The sequence below is a fragment of the Melanerpes formicivorus genome, unplaced genomic scaffold (assembly GCF_026170545.1).
Source record: "Melanerpes formicivorus ecotype bairdi unplaced genomic scaffold, bMelFor1.0.p_v2 SCAF_24, whole genome shotgun sequence".
Lineage (NCBI taxonomy): Eukaryota > Metazoa > Chordata > Aves > Piciformes > Picidae > Melanerpes > Melanerpes formicivorus.
This window is the reverse complement of record NW_027142376.1, coordinates 10,116,921-10,135,746: the sequence shown is the minus strand read 5'-3', so window position 1 is coordinate 10,135,746 and position 18,826 is coordinate 10,116,921. Positions and strand designations below refer to the sequence as shown.

General features: G+C 39.0%; 1 protein-coding gene across 10 annotated transcripts in view; it reads left to right on the top strand.

The window, feature by feature from the left end:
• Nucleotides 1-18,826, top strand: part of SLC4A7 (solute carrier family 4 member 7) — a 103,051-nt gene that overhangs the window by 62,152 nt on the left and 22,073 nt on the right. For 5 of the 10 annotated variants that reach the window (XM_068152880.1, XM_068152886.1, XM_068152885.1 and 2 more), the window contains 9 exons: nt 6,486-6,601; nt 7,367-7,426; nt 7,963-8,120; nt 9,919-10,006; nt 12,500-12,646; nt 13,598-13,701; nt 15,141-15,315; nt 17,682-17,815; nt 18,232-18,477. In XM_068152880.1, the coding sequence (XP_068008981.1) occupies nt 6,486-6,601; nt 7,367-7,426; nt 7,963-8,120; nt 9,919-10,006; nt 12,500-12,646; nt 13,598-13,701; nt 15,141-15,315; nt 17,682-17,815; nt 18,232-18,477 (1,228 nt within the window). The remainder of the gene's footprint in view (nt 1-6,485; nt 6,602-7,366; nt 7,427-7,962; nt 8,121-9,918; nt 10,007-12,499; nt 12,647-13,597; nt 13,702-15,140; nt 15,316-17,681; nt 17,816-18,231; nt 18,478-18,826) is intronic. The other 5 variants (XM_068152884.1, XM_068152889.1, XM_068152882.1 and 2 more) reach the window with 1 other exon arrangement.

The following is an 18,826-nucleotide window of genomic DNA, read 5'->3' as shown; positions in this document are numbered from 1 at the left end:
TTTAACTTTTTAGCTTTTCAATGAAGCCAGCTAAGAAATTCTTTAACTTTTCATTTTTGTGATGAATATAGTTTTAAGATACAACATAGTTTAAAAAATGGTGGCCTTTTCCTTTCACTCACCTACAGTCAGGTGTTTGAGTTAGTTTTTGGTGGTGGAGGTTTTATTTTGGGGGTGTGGGTTTTTTTTTGTTTTGTTTTTTTCTTCCCCCCCCCCTTCAGTAGTGGAGTTAAGAGGGATGCAGTTATTAGTGGTGTTTGTAATTTAGTTGTATCTTGAAGTCTTTAAGCAGTTTTGATGTTGATTTCATGCTATTAAAACCAGTAGCAGTTTACAATGAGCAGGTCCATTTCACTTACAGCTGTTTCCAAATATTAGTGCACTGCTTCAGCATCAGACACACGATTTTTGTTGTATTTGTTATAAAAAGCAGGATAAGGCAGTTAAGAGTTTATAATAGTAGGTCAGAACTGAGCAATTCATTTTTTGTCTTGCAAAGCTATTGTTCTTTACATGTAAAAAGGTATGTAGATGTGTATGTAAGTTGAGGGAGGATGGAAAGTTCTGTTTCTTCAGTAGTTTGTAGTAAATGTTCCATGACTCCTGCATTCAGCATATATAGTCTTTTACTTGCTTTACTTTTGCAAAATTACCATGTGTTTAGAGACTTTGGATTCTTCTTTTAGCCTTCAGACAACTGCTGTTACTTAATTACCTCCCCTTCTTTCATCAGCAAAGCTTAGTTTCGTCCTTCACTTGTTTAAGTAAGAGTCCGCTGCTACATACCTCCATGAAAACAGGCTGACAGAGAGAGGCTGTGACTGTCTGCCTTTTCATGTTTTGCAGCCAAGTCACTGAAAAGGAAAGAGGAAGCTATGTTATAGACTGTCATCTTGAGTTCACAGAACCACACAGAATGCATCTGATTGGAAGAGACCTCAAAGATCATCCAGTCCAACCCTTGACCCAGCAGTGAAGGGTCAACAACAAACCAGGTCCCTGAGCGCCTGGTCCACATGCTGTTTAAACACCTTCAGGGACGGTGACTCCACCACTGCCCTGGGCAGATCATTCCAGTGTCTGATAACTGTCTCTGAAGAAACATTTCCTAACATCCATCCTCCTCTGGCTCAGCTTGTAACCACTTCCTCTAGTCCTGTCACTTGACACCAAGAAGAGGCTGCCCCTTCCTTGTTCCAGCCTACCCTCAGGCAGTTGCAGAGAGTGATGAGGTCTTCCCTCAGCCTCCTCCTCTCCAGACTGAACAATCCAGCTCCTTCAGATGCTCTTTGTAGGTTGTGCTCCAGGCCCTTCATGAGTCTCATTGCTCTTCTCTGGACGAGCTCCAATGCCTGTTCCATAAATAAGTTCATAGAGCTCATAGATTCATAAACTGGTTTGGATTGGAAAGGACTTACGTATCATCTAGTTGCAATCCCTGTGTCATGGGCAGAGATGCCTTCCACTAGTCTAGATTGCTCAAGGCCTAACACTTCCAGGGAGGGAGAGCCTCACCCTTGCTTAATTAAAAAAACAAACCCCAAACAACAGACAAACAAAACCCCAAAACAGAGCACTGTCTCTGACTTCCTTATGGGAAATCCAGAGAATTCACACGAAAATCATTCTCTCTCATGGGTGATCTGTCAAAGGTAATTAAAAAATAGAAGTGAAGTAACAGCTGTAATTGGTTTTCCAGTTCTTACTTTCCTTCTCATCTGACAGGAATGACAGAATGCCAGACCCAAGGTCTTTAGAACCCAAGAGAAAGGAAACAAATACAGATCAAGTACTTGATGCTATTATTATCACTAATAAAGTTTTCCACCAGAATCTGAGTCATGTTCAAAGTGCTTTTGTGCCTCAAGGGGGTATTTCTCATAGAGGAAAAATCTGAGAGGGGAGAATTTTCAGTTAATGTATAACAAAGTCTTTCCAGAGAAATACTAACACCAGTCATAATTGAAGCCATTTTTATTTTCTGGGGTTTTCCCCCTTTTTATTCAAGAAATCATCTGACCACAGAAGACACATTTTCCTTAGAGAAGCCTTTGAAGACATTCTCAGACTATGACTTCAGGGCTGCAACTGGACTAATCACCGTCTTGTGAGACAGGCTCAGAAGGGAGCTCTGAAGAGGAAGTAATCTTCTTTGTAGTCATTTGTAAAACAAAACAATCTTGGTCCATGCTACTATAGATTATGGTCTGTATTACCTCTGTAGTGGCTCAGTAATGTGCTCAGTACTTTTTCCACATCTGTATGATTGAATTGGATTTGGCCCTTGTGAGTATTAGGAGCTGTGTTAACTTTGTAATATGTGGCTTTCTCCTCTTGAGCATTCATCTGTCCTTGCCCTTCCACTATTCATACTTTGTTTTTTTCTGTGAGTAGAATAGAATAAACCAGGTTGGAAAAGGCCTTCAAGATTGTGTCCAACCTATCAACCAATCCAACCCAGCTAATCAACTAAACCATGGCACCAAGCACCCCATCAAGTCTCCTTCTGAACACCTCCAATGATGGTGACTCCACCACCTCCCCAGGCAGCCCATTCCAATGGGCAATCACTCTCTCTGTGTAGAACTTCTTCCTAACATCCAGCCTAAACCTCCCCTGGCGCAGCCTGAGACTGTGTCCTCTTGTTCTGGAAGTAGCTGGAAGGTTACTAAACTTATCATGAAACAAAGAAGGACATGCTTTCAGTCTGCTACTTTTTAGCAGCTAGTCATCAGCTCATAGTCAAGTAGGCAAACATTTTCTTTAACCATTTCTGGTTTTTAAACTTTTATCATCAGATGAAGAACAGCTTTTGGTTTCCAGTATTTGAAGCTCTTGAGGGAGTTCCATAGGTAGGGCTAGGAAGAGAGTCATGTCACAGCTAAAGAACAACATGGTTAATTCACCAGCATCATTAAGCTTTCTCTTTGTAGCAGCTTGTTTTAAGGGGACTTTTGTGTTTAGATACACTTTAAAACTGGATGCAATAATATTTAGAAGAGCTTTACTCTTAAAATAATTACTTCCTAAAAATGGAAATTTAGAGAGGTTTATCTATTTGCCACCATGAGTAATTTTTTTTCCACATTAAGCCTTCATTGGAATTTATTTTTTAATATTTAAAAAATTCATATACATTATTCATTCATGTACATTAAATTGTTTTTAATTTCATACACAAATGTGGTGTGACTTTATTAAAATAATTATATTTCATATATTTTCTTCTGTAAACATAATTGGAATAGTCATGCTTAGCTTTTGAACTCATTTTAGATCCCCAACATGATTGAAGCAGAGGTTTGAGGCTAATGTATGTCTTCTTCTTGCCTTTAGTGATCACAGTATTAAACTGCTTGGCTAGAAAATGCCTGTGATCTTTAGTGAAGTTGTAGTTATAAGTACCTTAAGTTGAGTGATCTTACAAGGTTTCAATGAACATGAGCCTGCAGTGTGCCCAGGCGGCCAGGAGGGCCAATGGCATCCTGGCCTGCATCAGGAACAGTGTGGCCAGCAGGAGCAGGGAGGTCATTCTGCCCCTGTACACTGCACTGGTTAGGCCACACCTCGAGTACTGTGTCCAGTTCTGGGCCCCTCAGTTTAGGAAGGATGTTGACTTGCTGGAACGAGTCCAGAGAAGGGCAACGAAGTTGGTGAGGGGCTTGGAACACAAGCCCTATGAGGAGAGGCTGAGGGAGCTGGGGTTGCTTAGCCTGGAGAGGAGGAGACTCAGGGGTGACCTTATTGCTCTCTGCAACTACCTGAAGGGGGGTTGTAAACAGGCAGAGGTTGGTCTCTTCTCCCAGGCAGCCAGCACCAGAACAAGAGGACACAGTCTCAGGCTGTGCCAGGGGAAGTTCAGGCTGGAGGTCAGGAGGAAGTTTTACACAGAGAGAGTGATTGCCCATTGGAATGGACTGCCCGGGGAGGTGGTGGAGTTGCCGTCACTGGAGGTGTTTAGGAGGAGACTTGAGAGGGTGCTTGGTTACATGGGTTAGTTGATTAGATGGTGTTGGATGATAGGTTGGACGTGATGATCTTGAAGGTCTCTTCCAACCTGGTTTATTCTATTCTATTCAATCCAAACTTACTCATTTTGCTGTCTTTTGAAGGAGGCAGGTGGTCTATCTCCCTAAAACATTGAGTACTATGTATTTTTAATGATCACCTTAGTAGATTGGTAAGACTAGATGAATTTCTGTCTCACAGTCTGGAAAAAATACTAGGTAGTCTTCCTTTTAGTAGAAGCTTCTGAATTTGAGTTTATTGAGCTGGAGAACAGCAGGAAATAAGTTCATTTATCAGGGTGACATTTGAGTTAAGTGTGTTGCTATTAGAGATGATAATTTTTCCAAGTTTCCCTGCAAATGCCAGATAGGCATAGGGAAAGGAAGTATCACATGGAAATACTTGCTCAGGTCTGAAAAACTCTGAAGTGGTATTCTCACATGAGCATAGCGGTTTGGCTGACTGCAAGAAAGGAGAACTATTTACAGGTGGTTTAGAATCAATAAGGTTGGAAAAGACCTCAAAGATTCAGTGCCAAAACTTGTGAACCTGAACTGTGACTGATGGTTGGAGAAATGTTGAAGGCAAACCTCTTAGAAGAATCAGCATCATTTTTTGATCCTGAAACTATAAATTAGTTTATGTTAGTATGTAGGTTCTTTAGTCTCTCCTCCTCCTTGGTTCTCACTCCACTTCTTGTTCTAGTGCCTGCTTGCTCTTGCTCACAGGGCATTTGCAAGAAAACCACAAGCTACAGAAATGATACATTGCTTATCTTGCATCAGTCATACATCTTAAGCTATTTTCATTGTAATGTAGAGGGGGGGAAGTGAAAATTATGCTTATCTTCTGCAAAAAACAGTTTAATATTTCTGCTCTACTTGTAGTCTTAACTCATCTTAGTATCAACCCGTAGGCAGTTAAACTCTGTGAGCATCTGATACCACAGGTTGTTACTGTGGATAGGCACACATCTTGGAGGAGAGGGCAGAATGTGACTATTTTCTTTGCCTTAAAGTTTTTTTTCTTCTGTTGTCTAGCTAACTGAGCATTATTTATAGTGTTAGCTAACTACTTGTTAGGATTCATAAAGGGAATGACAGCTTACTAACTTCATCTAGGTTTTGATTCAGGAAAAAGCACCCAATCCATTTCTATCCCTCTGAACTGTTAAGGATGAAAATTAATGGCAAAGGCTTGGACCTGCATATAATCCATTAATGATGTCTCTTTGGAAAGTGTTTTGTGTTTGGCTTTTTTAAATATATGTGGTGATTAAGTAAGCTAAATTCAGTTAATTTGATATGCTATAAAATTGCTCAATTATGAACATGGAGGGATGCAAGTAGTTGTGCAGCAGTTGTTGTGATAGAGCAATAGCTAAAAGGTAGCCAGGGAAGACTTCAGGTTTACCTTGACTGGTGATGCTTGACCTAAATACACATTTTCTGCACGTAATCTAATGTTTAGACTTCAGTCTAGGTGTGGTTTTGAAAGCACGCTAAACAATGTTTTATCACAACATCTTACAGGTCTAGTGTAGACAAGCTGCACCAAGTGTGTTTCTAATGCATGCTCAACTGAACAAGTAAAAGCCCTTTAACCCTAAAGATAGGAATTGGACTTGTTTTTGTATGCCTAGATCAGCTTTTAAATGATATGTGGGTAGGGATAACTGTGGCACAGCGTGGAATTCATGGTGTGTGAACACGTGGGCTACTTGTCTTATGCACCCTTCACTAAACCTGCAATTCAGTGTTGCTGGTAGTGTAGAAGGCTACATAAAATGGTTTTGTTGTGGTGTAGATGTTAGAAGGAAGCTGTGTGTTTAACTGGAATAGCTTTGCTGTGCATGCCTCTTCAGGTAACGTGTTACAGAGACCATTTCATATGGTGACATCTAGTCAGATGTTGGAGCATTGATCTGTTGATTGAAATCCGAAAGCTTGCAAGCTATCTTTACTTCATGTAGTACACTATTTACTTGTACAGGTTATTTAACTACCAGGGTATCATTCTTTGTAGCTGTAGCCTGAGAGTTGCTGAAGCTTTTTACAATTGAAATACTGCTACACAGAGGAGATAGCAGAGGTGTTTGGTTTTGGTTTTTGAGAACTGAATATAGTCAAGGTGCCATCTACTGACTACTGGAGCAGTTATAAGTAAAATGCCAACAATTGTTATTTTTTTTCTGCAATTAAAATAGGTTTTGTTTTCTGGTGACTGTTGTGCAAATGGCCATCATTTAGGCAACACCTAAGTTTAATTTTTTTTTTTCCCTCAATTTTGTCTTAATTTTGTCATTGCAACAAGAGAGTGACTTCTTAACGTTGCATTTATGATACTAATGTAGGGCGCTCTTACTGAATAACTTGCACATTTGCTTTAAGTAAGCTGCCACATTGAGTTTTGGTAGTGTCACATTCTCAGTTGGCTTTGTACACCATTTTGAACTTAACTCCTTTGTTTTAATTTAGGGCTATTAGCATCTCCACAGTCAGCACCTGGAAATCTAGACACTGGGAAAAGCGGAGACATTAAAGGTACTGGGACAGGAGGAAGCAGAGAAAACAGCACTGTAGATTTTAGTAAGGTAAAGAACATTAAATACCTTAAATGTTTAACACAAAATAAGTCTGTAGTAAAAAAATGTAGTTGCAACTTCCCTCTTAGGTACAACTGATAAATCTGTGTGTTCATCTGTATGAGTATACACAAGACATGCACTAAGCTGTAACTTGTATGCATGAGTGTCAGAAGATGGTGTAGGATAGATGTGTCAAATGTTTTGAATCTTCTCAGTGAGGCTGAGTTTTCTTTCACTTACCTTTTCCATATTTTGGTAATTTATTCAATAGTGCAGGCACTACTTTGTCATGCAGAGGGAAGATATTTTTCAGATCAGCTATAAAGTCTCTTCAGAAAACAATTCTATAGATAATGTTGTAATGTCTTTGTTTCTAGAATTGACTTTGTTTAAAGAGGGCTTTTAAAGGGGATTTGCTTTATATGTTTGCTGTACAAAACTTTTATCGTAGATGTTGATCATTAGGAGCATATTTTCTGATGGAGATCTTGTGTAATACTGTAAATCTCTTGTAGTTTATTCATAATTTAAATTTGCCTGGCAAGTTCCACTATGGTTTTTACTATAAAACTCAGCCCATAGTGTTGTCTGTAGTGCAGAACACTGAGAAAATTGGTTTGCCACGATGATTATCTTTGAGGAAAGCTAACTTGTAGAGTAGTTCTCATCTAATCATGGCAGGTGCCATATGTTCCTGCTCCTCTGTCACAGTTTTAATGTTTTTCACTTGGCCTGTCCTTCTGTACACCTGCCTTGTCTCCCGTTGGGCAGGATTCTGCCTCCTGGCATTGTAGTTGTGGCACACTTGGTGCGGGACTCAAGAGGTCATCTGTAAGTTCTTTAGAAAGCAGTGTAACTGGTGCTTGTGTGTGTATGTATGTGAACACAGAGTTCATGTGCCATGCCATTTTCTAATGCTTTTCTGTAATTATGTATAGAAATGGATGTTAAGACACTCTTGATGGTCGAGAACATAAATTGTTTTTCATAGTTGAAATGCAGAACTGTGAAATCAGAGTGTTCTAGAAACCACGTGTAATTGCATGAACTCTCCATAGTTAATTGTGCTTTGATTTTGTTGTGTCCTATCAGAGAATGCTTGTCACTATAAGTAATATTGGAAAGGTGATTTGCAGTTTGGAGCCTTCTAGAATATAGTAATTAGAATAGTAGTAATCTTAACTTTTAGCAAACAGTTTATTAACTAGCTGATGCTTTTCTACATATGTTTGTCTTTACTGTGGGTGATTTAATTTGTATTTTTACTTTTCTGTGTAGCATAAATGTCTAGTAAGTACTGATATGTTATAGAATTTCTGCTAACAAATGTAAGGGAATAAACATTTGTTTCGTCTTTGTATGAATAGGTTGATATGAACTTCATGAGGAAAATTCCTTCAGGAGCAGAAGCATCAAATGTACTAGTGGGAGAAGTAGATTTTTTAGAAAGACCTATTATTGCTTTTGTGAGGCTCTCCCCTGCTGTGCTTCTCTCAGGTCTCACAGAGGTTCCAGTTCCTACACGGTAAATAAACACCTGGGAAGTCTAGCTTAATAAATAAGTAATAAGATCTCAAATAGTTGTAATTTTTGATACATTACTTAAGTTCAAGAAATGTTGTAGACTTTTGTTTGATCTGAAATTGGTCATCTGCTGCAAAATTTAAGGGAGTGAGATCTGCCATGAAATACCCTGAATACTTAGTGTATATATCACAATGCTGTTGAAACTGATAGCAGGCTTGCAGTAAAACCTGAGTCTTCCAAGCTTGTGTTGCCTTTTTAAAGATGGACATGAAGACTGCTATCATTCCTTTCAGTGCAATACAGTGACAGAGTTTGAGTCCACTAAGTCTGAAAGTCTAACTCATCTGAAGCTCTGTATATGAATAGGTGTTGGAAAAACTTAAAAGGTACATGACTGACACTGGGGTAACCAATCTGTAGCTGACACATCCAATGGGTTTTCAGTCTGCAGTATGCCTGGTGTGCCCCACCCCCTCAAAATCATGGGTCTTGCCAGTATATTGTGTTTACCACAGATGATCAAAATGACAAAATGCAGGTCCCATAATGAAGATAGCAGGTCATTCCATCAGTCATCAAGAAGGACACTTCATTATCTGTACACGTTCTTGCTTTGGGCTGTTTTGTGGTGTTTGGCATAACTTTGTATGTTTCTGTTTGTTGGGTTTTTTAAACGTTTTAGATTATGAAAGTACTTGTTTGTATTTGTAACTTGCCACTTTTACACTCTAAAGAAAGGCAAAAATAAACCTGGCATTGGTCTTACAAATAGATGTGAGAATTTTCAGAGGGTAGTTGACTTTAGTGCTCATCAAGTTTCTGGGGAAATCCCAAAATTTCTGGCTATAGCTTATTGTATTAATGTAGCTAAAATTGTCCTGTCCTAAGTTTTTCAGACTGATGTAGACTTGTAGATTTGGAATAGCATACTTGATTCTGAAGGTGCAGTCTCAGTTTTGGTAAGAGTACTGAACTTGGAAAAGAAAAGAAGGTGCATGCAAAGGTCAAAGGAGGTGCTGATTTTTTGTACTTAGGCATTTAATTTTCATGGAGTATAGAAAGAAGGCTGTGGAAAGAGTTACTGGGATTCAGTCTTTGGTTCGTATCCTTTGGAATTTTTAGGATACTAGTCCCATTCAGGTTCAGTATGTTTTGTTTGTGTTGGTTTTGTTTTGTTTTCAAGTGTGGTAACTATTACTGTTACTGGAAATGGAGGCTCTGTTGACATATGCCATGACCCACCTCTAGGTTGGATTTCCTTCTGAAAATGCCACTTTTACCTTAGGTGTTCAAAGTGCAGGCTCCCTTCCTTTCCACTAACACAGGATGCTGCAGGATATGCCTTTATGAGTATGCCAAGTGTGTTGCTTCAAGTATACCTGTACAGCATGGGAGAGGGATTAAATCCCTTAAAGAGGTGATCTTCAGGGAGGCTACGATAAAGCTCCTAAGCACTTGCTAAGTAGTCTTTGGCAGTGGGAATGTCAGAAGGGTTTACAATATGGAGAAATGTTTATTGAGCTCTAGCCTATGGATTTGTGCTACATTTAAAGCATTTTAAGAAACTGAAAAGTCAGTCTTGCTTAAAGAGACTTCTGAGTAATTTTGGTTCAGGCTTCGAGTTCCTTCTAGTACTGACTTTGAGGCAAATCTTTCTTAGTCTTGCAGCAGTTTTTAAGATCTGAAATGAAGAGGGTATTTTTACTTCACCACTAAATTTTCTTTAAAAAGGAGTTTGAAAGAACCCTCTATTTGGAATAAGTCAGCTGTGTTCACCTCAATTGCTTTCTCCACAGGTTTTTGTTTCTGCTGTTGGGACCAGCAGGAAAAGCTCCCCAGTACCATGAAATTGGAAGATCAATAGCAACACTTATGACAGATGATGTGAGTGATGTATTTTAAACACTTACGTGCACTTGCAGCCTGCAAAGCCAATCAGATCCTGGGCTGCATCAGGAGAAGTGTGGCTAGCAGGTCGAGGGAGGTGATCCTCCCCCTCTACTCAGCCCTGGTGAGACCCCAGCTGGAGTACTGTGTCCAGTTCTGGAGCCCCTATTACAAGAGGGATGTGGAGGTGCTGGAACGTGTCCAGAGAAGGGCCACAGGGATGACGAGAGGGCTGGAGCACCTCTCCTATGAGGACAGACTGAAGGAGTTTGGGGGCTGTTCAGTCTGGAGAAGAGAAGGCTCCGAGGTGACCTAATTGTGGCCTCCCAGTATCTGAAGGGGGCCTACAGGAAGGCTGGGGAAGGACTTCTCAGGATCTCAGGTAGTGACAGGACTAGGGGGAATGGAATGAAGCTGGAGAGATTCAGGCTAGATGTGAGGAGGAGGTTCTTCCCCATGAGAGTGATGAAGCACTGGAATGGGTTGTCCAGGGAGGTGGTCGAGGCCCCGTCCCTGGAGGTGTTTAAGAGCAGGCTGGATGAGGCTCTGTCCAGCCTGGTCTAGTGTGGGGTGTCCCTGCCCATGGCAGGGGGCTTGGAACTAGATGATCCTTGTGGTCCCTTCCAACCCTGAATGAACCTATGAAACTTGCAGTTAAAGAAGTCTAGAATAACATATTTAATGACTGCTTTCAGTAAAAATGTATTCTGGACTGACAGGTTAAAGGAGAAAAAAAACCACAACAATACAAAAAACTGGTTAAACAATGAGCTGCTTAAATGAAGGACTGTAAATTTATTTCTTGTCTTGGTGAACTGCATAATGGTAAATGAACCATGCCCCTTGTCTATCTTGAAATCTTAATATATGTCTAAAAAAATAGTGTAACTGTAATGTATAGATTTCATTTTTGTATTAAATGAGGAAATAAAACTATGAAATGAAAATGCACCTGTTTAAGAATTGCTGTATGTCAAAAAGGACACAACAAACTCTGCAAGTGTTCAGGACAGAAAGTGTTAAGAATCATACAATCCTCAGGGTTGGAAGGGACCTCAAGGATCATCTACTTCCAACCCCCTGGGCTGTAGTGTGAGGGACACTTCGCACTACATCAGGTTTTCCAGAGCCCCGTTTCCCAACCTGGCCTTAAAAAACCTCCAGGGATGTGGCCTCTACCACCTCTCTGGGCAGCCTGTTCCATGCATGCAGTTGAATCATCACAGCTATCATTTTTTTTTAGCAAAGTGAGGTCAAATGAGTAAAATCAGAATTTTACCAGGCATGTGACATCATATGCTCAGAGCTGTGGTGGGCAGTTTTAAAGAGCACAGGAGAAACGGGAGGATTTTAAGGCTGTCGCCTTCTTCCTAAGCAAGAGGAAGATGTTCTAATTCTGACTTGGTGTTGAGCGCCCTCTACTGAATCGCTGATAATTTTTAGGGTGATCTAACAAATTCTGTTACTTCTTTAGAACAATTAAAAGTTTGGAGATGTAAACCAGAAATTGAGCATTTTACAGTTGAGGGGAGCTAGTCTATGAATATAGTATTTGTTCAGTGTGAAAATTGAGTATTAAAAGCTTTAATTCTAATCACCTGGTTAATTCTGTTCTATTTAGGTAATCTGTTGTTTTTAGGAATGCTGCAGATCATTGAAATAGGAAAATATAAATTATTCAGTGGTCTAAAAAGACCTCAATAAACTTGATAGACCTAAGTCACATTCAGAAAACTTAATGGTCAGGTCTTTGGAGAAAAACAATTCAAGTTTCCAATGTACAAAAGCAATTTAGGATCCTCTTCTGTAAACAGGCTTTCATAGCAAAACAATCATGTTTTTTGATTTGTGTGTATCAGTGCATCGTGGGGTTGATGGATTGCTTGTATTAAACACTACCCATTTGCCAGTTCAGAGTTTGTATTGTCTGTAGGACTTTTTTTTTGAGTATAGGAGGATTGCTTTTGCATGCTTTTAAAGAAGTCTTTTAAAATTAATTAGGCTAGGTGTATACAAATGAAGTTCTTATTCTTAATTACAAACTTGTGATAAGTAATAAACCCTCAAATTATGAAGCTTATTTAAGGTGTTACTGTCCTATCTTAGCACAGCACAGTGGCTTTAGGTCTGACATTCAGACAATAGTGCATGAAATTGATTTACTGAATATTGAGTAGTCACATTTCCATTTTAGAAATCAAATCCTTTTAGAATAGAATAGAATTAACCAGGTTGGAAAAGACCTTTATCACCCAATACTACCTAATCAACTAAACATAGCACCAAATTCCCATCCAGTCTCTTCCTAAACACCAAGTTAGGAGACATAAACTTCCTCACTTCATGTTCCATAGGGATGTGCATACAGGTCATGCTTAATGCAAAAGTATGCAAATAAAGTAAAAAAAAAAACTAACTTTTGAGAAGCTTTAAAAGATTTCCCTTGCCTTTGTGAAAAATAATGAAGTGTTGGCTACCTCCTTCTTGTAGGTTTTCCATGACGTTGCCTACAAAGCAAAAGACCGGAATGATTTGTTGTCAGGAATTGATGAATTTTTAGACCAAGTGACAGTGCTGCCTCCAGGAGAATGGGATCCATCTATACGAATTGAGCCACCAAAAAGTGTTCCTTCCCAGGTAAAAGAAAAAAAAAAACCCCAAACAGTCCAGCAGAGATGTTCCATGACTCTTACTTTGCAAATTCCATTTCTGAATAATAAGAATAAAGGTTATTTTTCTTCCTCTGCTTTGAAGTCAGTTGTATTTACTGTATTTCCTTTCGTGACATCAAAATGAGGTCATGTGAGTGCTAGGAGAACTGGTCTGGTACCTGAGTTCATAGTATAAATCTTTAGTATTCATCTAACAATGATCTGCAAGAGTATTGAAATTCTTACAGTATCTTTCATTTGCATACAGCAGTGACTGAGATCTTTTAATGCATATAGGCTACACTTAACGTTCATGAAATGTTTATGAAATACATAAAAGTGGATCATTTCACTTAGGTGAGATGAAAGCTTTAAAATGAGAGCTAGGGAGAAGCTGGGCTTTGGAGGTACTCTGATTTCTTGCCTTTCTGTCTTCACAACTGAGGGGAATTTCTGCTGGTAGGATCAAAAGTAGGGAGAGAGACCTGTGTTCTTGATTCAGAAGTGGATGCTTGGTGTCAAATCCAGTGGTGGTTTAGATGAGTGGGTGGAAAAGAAGGGGTGACAGCAGCACATTTTATTAGTGAATAGTTTCAGGCTGCTTTCTAAAACAAGCAGGGCTTGAGGCTTTTTAGAAGACTATCTTGGGTGGGAAATTTTTTGAGAAGCTGATGAACAGCATGTTCAGTGGAGGAATGATTTCTCATTTATACTTCAACTAAATACTGTGTGTGTGTCATAAAGTGAGGTCAGTTCTGGTTATCTGTGCTCAATGAAAGATTAATTTGGCAAATGCAGGACTGCTTAAAGCTGGTAATATGAAGGAGGTTTGGAAGGCGTAGAGTGTCTTCATGCTGTCTTTGCCTTTACTCTAAAAAGTGTAACTCAGTCTCAGTATATGATTTAAATGTATGTTTCTTTTGCTTCATTTCTGTAGGAGAAAAGGAAGGCACCAAAATTTCCAAATGGATCTACTCCTACAGGAGAGCCTCTCAAACAAGAAGGCCATCATGCTGGACCTGAACTTGAGAGAACTGGAAGGTGTGTTCACTTCTCTCTAAATACTAGTTACCATAAAGAAATAAGTGATGAATATTCACTGTTTTTAAAAATTACATTTGAACATTAAAAAAACACCATGATAAGAGTATTAGAGTGCATTCTTTTTCCTTTTCAAGTGTTGAATTCTTGCCTGTAACTATCAAATCTGCTTAAAGCGTTTTCAAGCCTTTGGGAACGTTTCTCAACACATTTGTGAAGGATTTCATATAAGATGCTGCCTAATTTAACTAACTGACTTTTGAAGAGTTGGGTTTTAATTTTTAATTGTCAAGAGCATGCAGTTGTCATAACGATATCAGGAATCGATATACTTTTCAGTATTGGGCTAGATGCTAAAAATTTCCATTAATGCAAATCTGTTCAATTTATTAAAGATGTACCAAATGGAACAACAAGAAATATCAAGTGGAAAAAGAAAATACTTTGGATTTGGTGTTTGGTTCCTTTTAGATCTAAAAATTGAAAGACTTCTATTTTTTTTTCCAGTTGAGCTGCGTTGTTATTCCCTGTTCATTCTGAAGTTTGATTCCCAAAGTAATGAACTTCCAAGTGAAATGCATCTTTCTCACATCTTTGTGAGAAGAACAAGAAAAAAAAAACCCCACAATATTTTTGTTGCTTTTTACCATTTTGGCTTTTTTAATACGTTTTGCCTTTTCCCATACAGCATACGGAGCTGACAAGATCATTTTCCACCCACCGAGTGTCTCCATAGGAGACTAGTTTTGCATAGGATCGGAACGATTTGGGGTGTTTTGTAGGTGCAAATTGCACCAATTGTTTTGGAGTCCTGAATTGTTAATTTTTAATTATTTTTTTAATTGCCAAAAGCTTTTTAGTTTCTTATTAAGTAACTTACACAGTTGAACTGACTGATGCATGCTTGGTTTTGTCTTTTCCGTTTGTAGAATATCTCTATGCTCAAAACAAAAACAGGACCTAGATTTATTTATGGAACTCGCCATATATAAGTAGAAAATCCAAATTACACAAAGCCCCTACAATCACTCCCTGGAGTAGTAATGAAATGTATCAATGCAGTGGTCTTGGTTGAGCTTCAGCATATTTCTTCTCAGTTTCTTGTTTTGAGTGTCTTAAAACAAATCTAATTTGAAGCACGTAGGTAAAAATCTCTTGCATTTGTTTTTTTTCTTTTTTTAGTATCTAGCCCATATTAAAGTGTACACCCAGCCAGCTTTTAAAAATGTGGACAAACCTGCTTGATTATATTTGCAATACTACTGAACTGGAATGAATGAAATTCTCATTTACGTTTTGAACTGTTACGTTTTAATCTGGGTTATGGAATAGCTAATTCGTGCCGGCAATAGGCACTCGCAGTCGTTTGTAGCCCATAGTTTTGAACTAGCTAGAATCCTTTAGTCTACAGTTTGACGAGTTTCATCTCACCTATTTAGGCTTTTTGGTGGTTTGATACTTGACATCCAAAGGAAAGCACCTTTTTTCTTGAGTGACTTCAAGGATGCATTAAGCCTGCAGTGCCTGGCCTCGATTCTTTTCCTATACTGTGCCTGTATGTCTCCTGTAATCACTTTTGGAGGGCTCCTGGGAGAAGCTACACAAGGCAGAATAGTGAGTACAAAGAATGGTAGTGGCCAGGCTTTTAGACCTTCAGAGGCAAGTCACTGTGTGCATTTGTCTCATTTATTTATACTTGTATTTGAAGAATTTACCCACAGCACTTGATTAGCCTGCCCCAAAGCAGATCTTCCCCAAAAGGTAATTGCTGTGGAAAATGTGGGGAACCCATGTGAACAGGAGAAGATGCACAGTGGAGGTAAAAAAAATGTTTATCCTGCCTTTTTTTGGATGAATGGCTTCATGACTTGAGAAAAGGCTTGCATTGCCTTCTTTTTGGCTGCTTAAAAAATACTGGTTAGTTGTAAAGGTGCACCATCCCACTAGGCCTACTTTAGGCAAAGTCAGAGGCTCAAGGTGGATAGCCAAGAACATGCACTGGCCTTGAGTAGTAGGCCTACGAGGATGATAATGCCTGCAGTGTATGGATAGCAGTCAATGGTGTATTAAATAATGGACAGGATATGTATATATATGCTTTCACTAATGGTGTATTGTTAACATAATAAGGTTTATGAGCAGAAAATACTCTTCATTTTAACTGACTTGAATAGCAACTATAATACGTGTAAAATGTTGGTAATCGTGTTGGGCGATAGATAGCGCCAGAACCTTTGTAGCCAAACTATTATTGCACTTGGGGTTTTGGAGCAGGGAAAGAATATTAACATCAGCCAAGTTAGTAATTTAGGTTTGTGTCAATTGGCTTGTGAGTAAACTAGTTGGAAGTGTATTTTCTGTTTTTAAATCTACTGAAAAAGAAACAAGGCCCTGTGCTTTTGGGGGAGGGAGGGATGTATTCAGACATGGCCTTTACAAATTCTCAGATTCTGGTAAAGGCTATAAAATTCTTCTTGATACTTAGGTTTTTAAGCTTGTACTGTATTAAAATTTGACTATTTTATCTCCTCTAAGTAATGCTGTTGACTCAGATTTTTGTTTATTGATGTATCACTTGAAGCTGATAGCAAATATAGAAATGAAAGGGGTTTTTGGTATGTTGTTCTAAATATAGAAATGGTTATCAAAATGTTGATGTAATCTTACATTGTACCTCTTGTAAAGTTATGAAAACATGCTCCTTGTAAAACTTGATTCTTAAAACACCTTCTTTCTTTTAGCTGTCTGGAATTGTTTGCAGGTTTGTTCCTGCCTTCAGATACTTGGTGTGCATCATTGAATATAAAATTTAGTTACTGCACACACATGTTCAAGCACAGTAGCTGACATTGTAAGGTACACAATTTGTGTTTGAAACCTTTCCTCACGGTACCAGAGGTCATCACCTCCACAGCACTGCTGTCCCTGCCACTCTTGAGAGCCCCAAGGTTAATGCATTGACTAAAACAAAAGCACTAATTCAAAGGGATTAGAACAAGAGACTGGGATGGTAGATAATGTATTTGTTTTTTTAATCTGATGGAACAAACCAAGGATTCATGGTTTTGATTTTAATAGCCCCAGTTCAGCAAACCATTTTGCCCAATTCTAGATGGTTTCCTGACCTGGAGCTTAAGTTTGCATAAACATGTTTCCATAGGACTGCATAATTGCAAAATAGCAGACCCTTGAATTCTACCAGGAGCCCATTGATCTGTGATCCATGACTTCTTTAATAGTGTAGCTAAATATTTTGAAGTAACTGGAATTAATCATTTTAGTATCTAAAAAGTCCTGCCCCTCTCTTTGAGGTTCATGGTAGCCTCTTTTTGTTTTGTTTTTTAAAAAGCAGGAAAACTTAGAGTAAAACATTCACTTTAAGAATTGAAGTAGACATCTTCCTTCAATAAAGAGAAATGCATTACCATGGGGGACATCATTTTTCTCTCATCTGTTTCTGGTGTCATACATACATAAACCAGTACTGTTCAGTAATTTCCCTTGCATCTCTGCCTGTCAGTTTCCCCTTTCTGTAATGCTTGGTTGACTGAGGGAGGTTTGATAGGGCACACCGTATCATGTGTTGGTACAGGTATGTTGCAATATATACATCTATTTTCTTTGCAGAGACAGATAATTCTTTTCATAAACCACATGCTGAGTATCTTTGTCTTAAAAAATTGTAGTAATTGTTGGTGTGTTTTTTCCTTCATAGCTAACAGGAGTAGTAACTTGTTGTCATGGTTCTCAATGGCTTTTATGTTTTCAAGGAGTGAAGATTTTTAAATCTTGTAACCCTATACTATTGTTACTGCCAAGTTCTGTTAACTTACTCTGGTCTCAAATGTCAATATTAATTACAATATTTTTTTACATCTTGTCTTGTTTCGAAGTTAAATGTATCTTATAGCTGTATGCAGATGTGATGCGAAATGCTAACCTGCAGGGCAGCATAGTTAAAACAGTTTCTTTTCCCCCAGAGTGCAATAGAATCTCTCTTTGGAGCCTCATTAACTGGGATTGCCTATTCTCTCTTTGCTGGGCAACCTCTTACTATTTTGGGGAGCACCGGACCAGTCCTAGTATTTGAAAAAATATTATTTAAATTTTGCAGGTAAGTGATGTTTTTAATAGCTTGTTGCACTTTGTGATTTCCTGACCTGTTAGAATAGCTGTGATTCAAAGCAGATGTGTGTTAAAAGTGGATGCCCGCGAACATGTAAACGTGTACCGGGAGGCTGAGAGATGGGTGTGGGTTGACAAGTCACTGATGAGCCTTCATGGGAAAACAGATGATTAGAAGTGGCTAGGATTTCCAAGTTGTGTTGTTGCGCTGTGGGGACACTTGCTTTGATTCTGCAGGGGTAAACAGTGATTGATCTGCCCTCTAGAATAAAGCACCTAGATAGTTCTGAAAGTAGCATCCCCGTGGTGCTTCCCAAGCTAGGTGGTTGCACACTGAATGCCTCTGGAGCATGGCCCATAGTATCATTTGGCTCAGTTAATACTTTTGTTTCTTTCTTCACACAGGGATTATGGTCTTTCTTACCTCTCTCTGCGAACTAGCATTGGGCTGTGGACTGCATTTTTATGCATAGTGCTTGTAGCCACAGATGCCAGCAGCCTTGTGTGCTACATCACTCGCTTCACCGAGGAAGCTTTTGCAGCCCTTATCTGCATCATATTTATTTATGAGGCATTGGAAAAGCTTTTCCATTTGGGAGAAGTGTATGCCTTCAATATGCACAATCATTTGGATAACCTGACTTTATATTCGTAAGTATCAAATTTCTGTCAGTAAAATCCCTGGGGAAAATGTTTATGGTATGGAGGCATAATTCCATTTACTGATCTGTAATGTGTGCCTCTGTAAAAGTGTAGAAGGAATGTTGGGGCTGAGGCAGCCATGAGAAAAACCTCAGAAAAATTCTGTGCAGGATGTTGTGGAATTGAATGTTTTGTGTTAGTTATGGGTAGTTTAAAGGGATGAGGGGCTCTGGCAATGCATGTTTTAATTCAGCTTTACTGAAGGTCAGAGCAGAAGTTCTGCCTTGCCACTTTTAGCAATGAGTGAGGATTGTTTGCAGCTAGCTGAGGCATGGAGAGCTTCTGGTGAGAAGGTCTG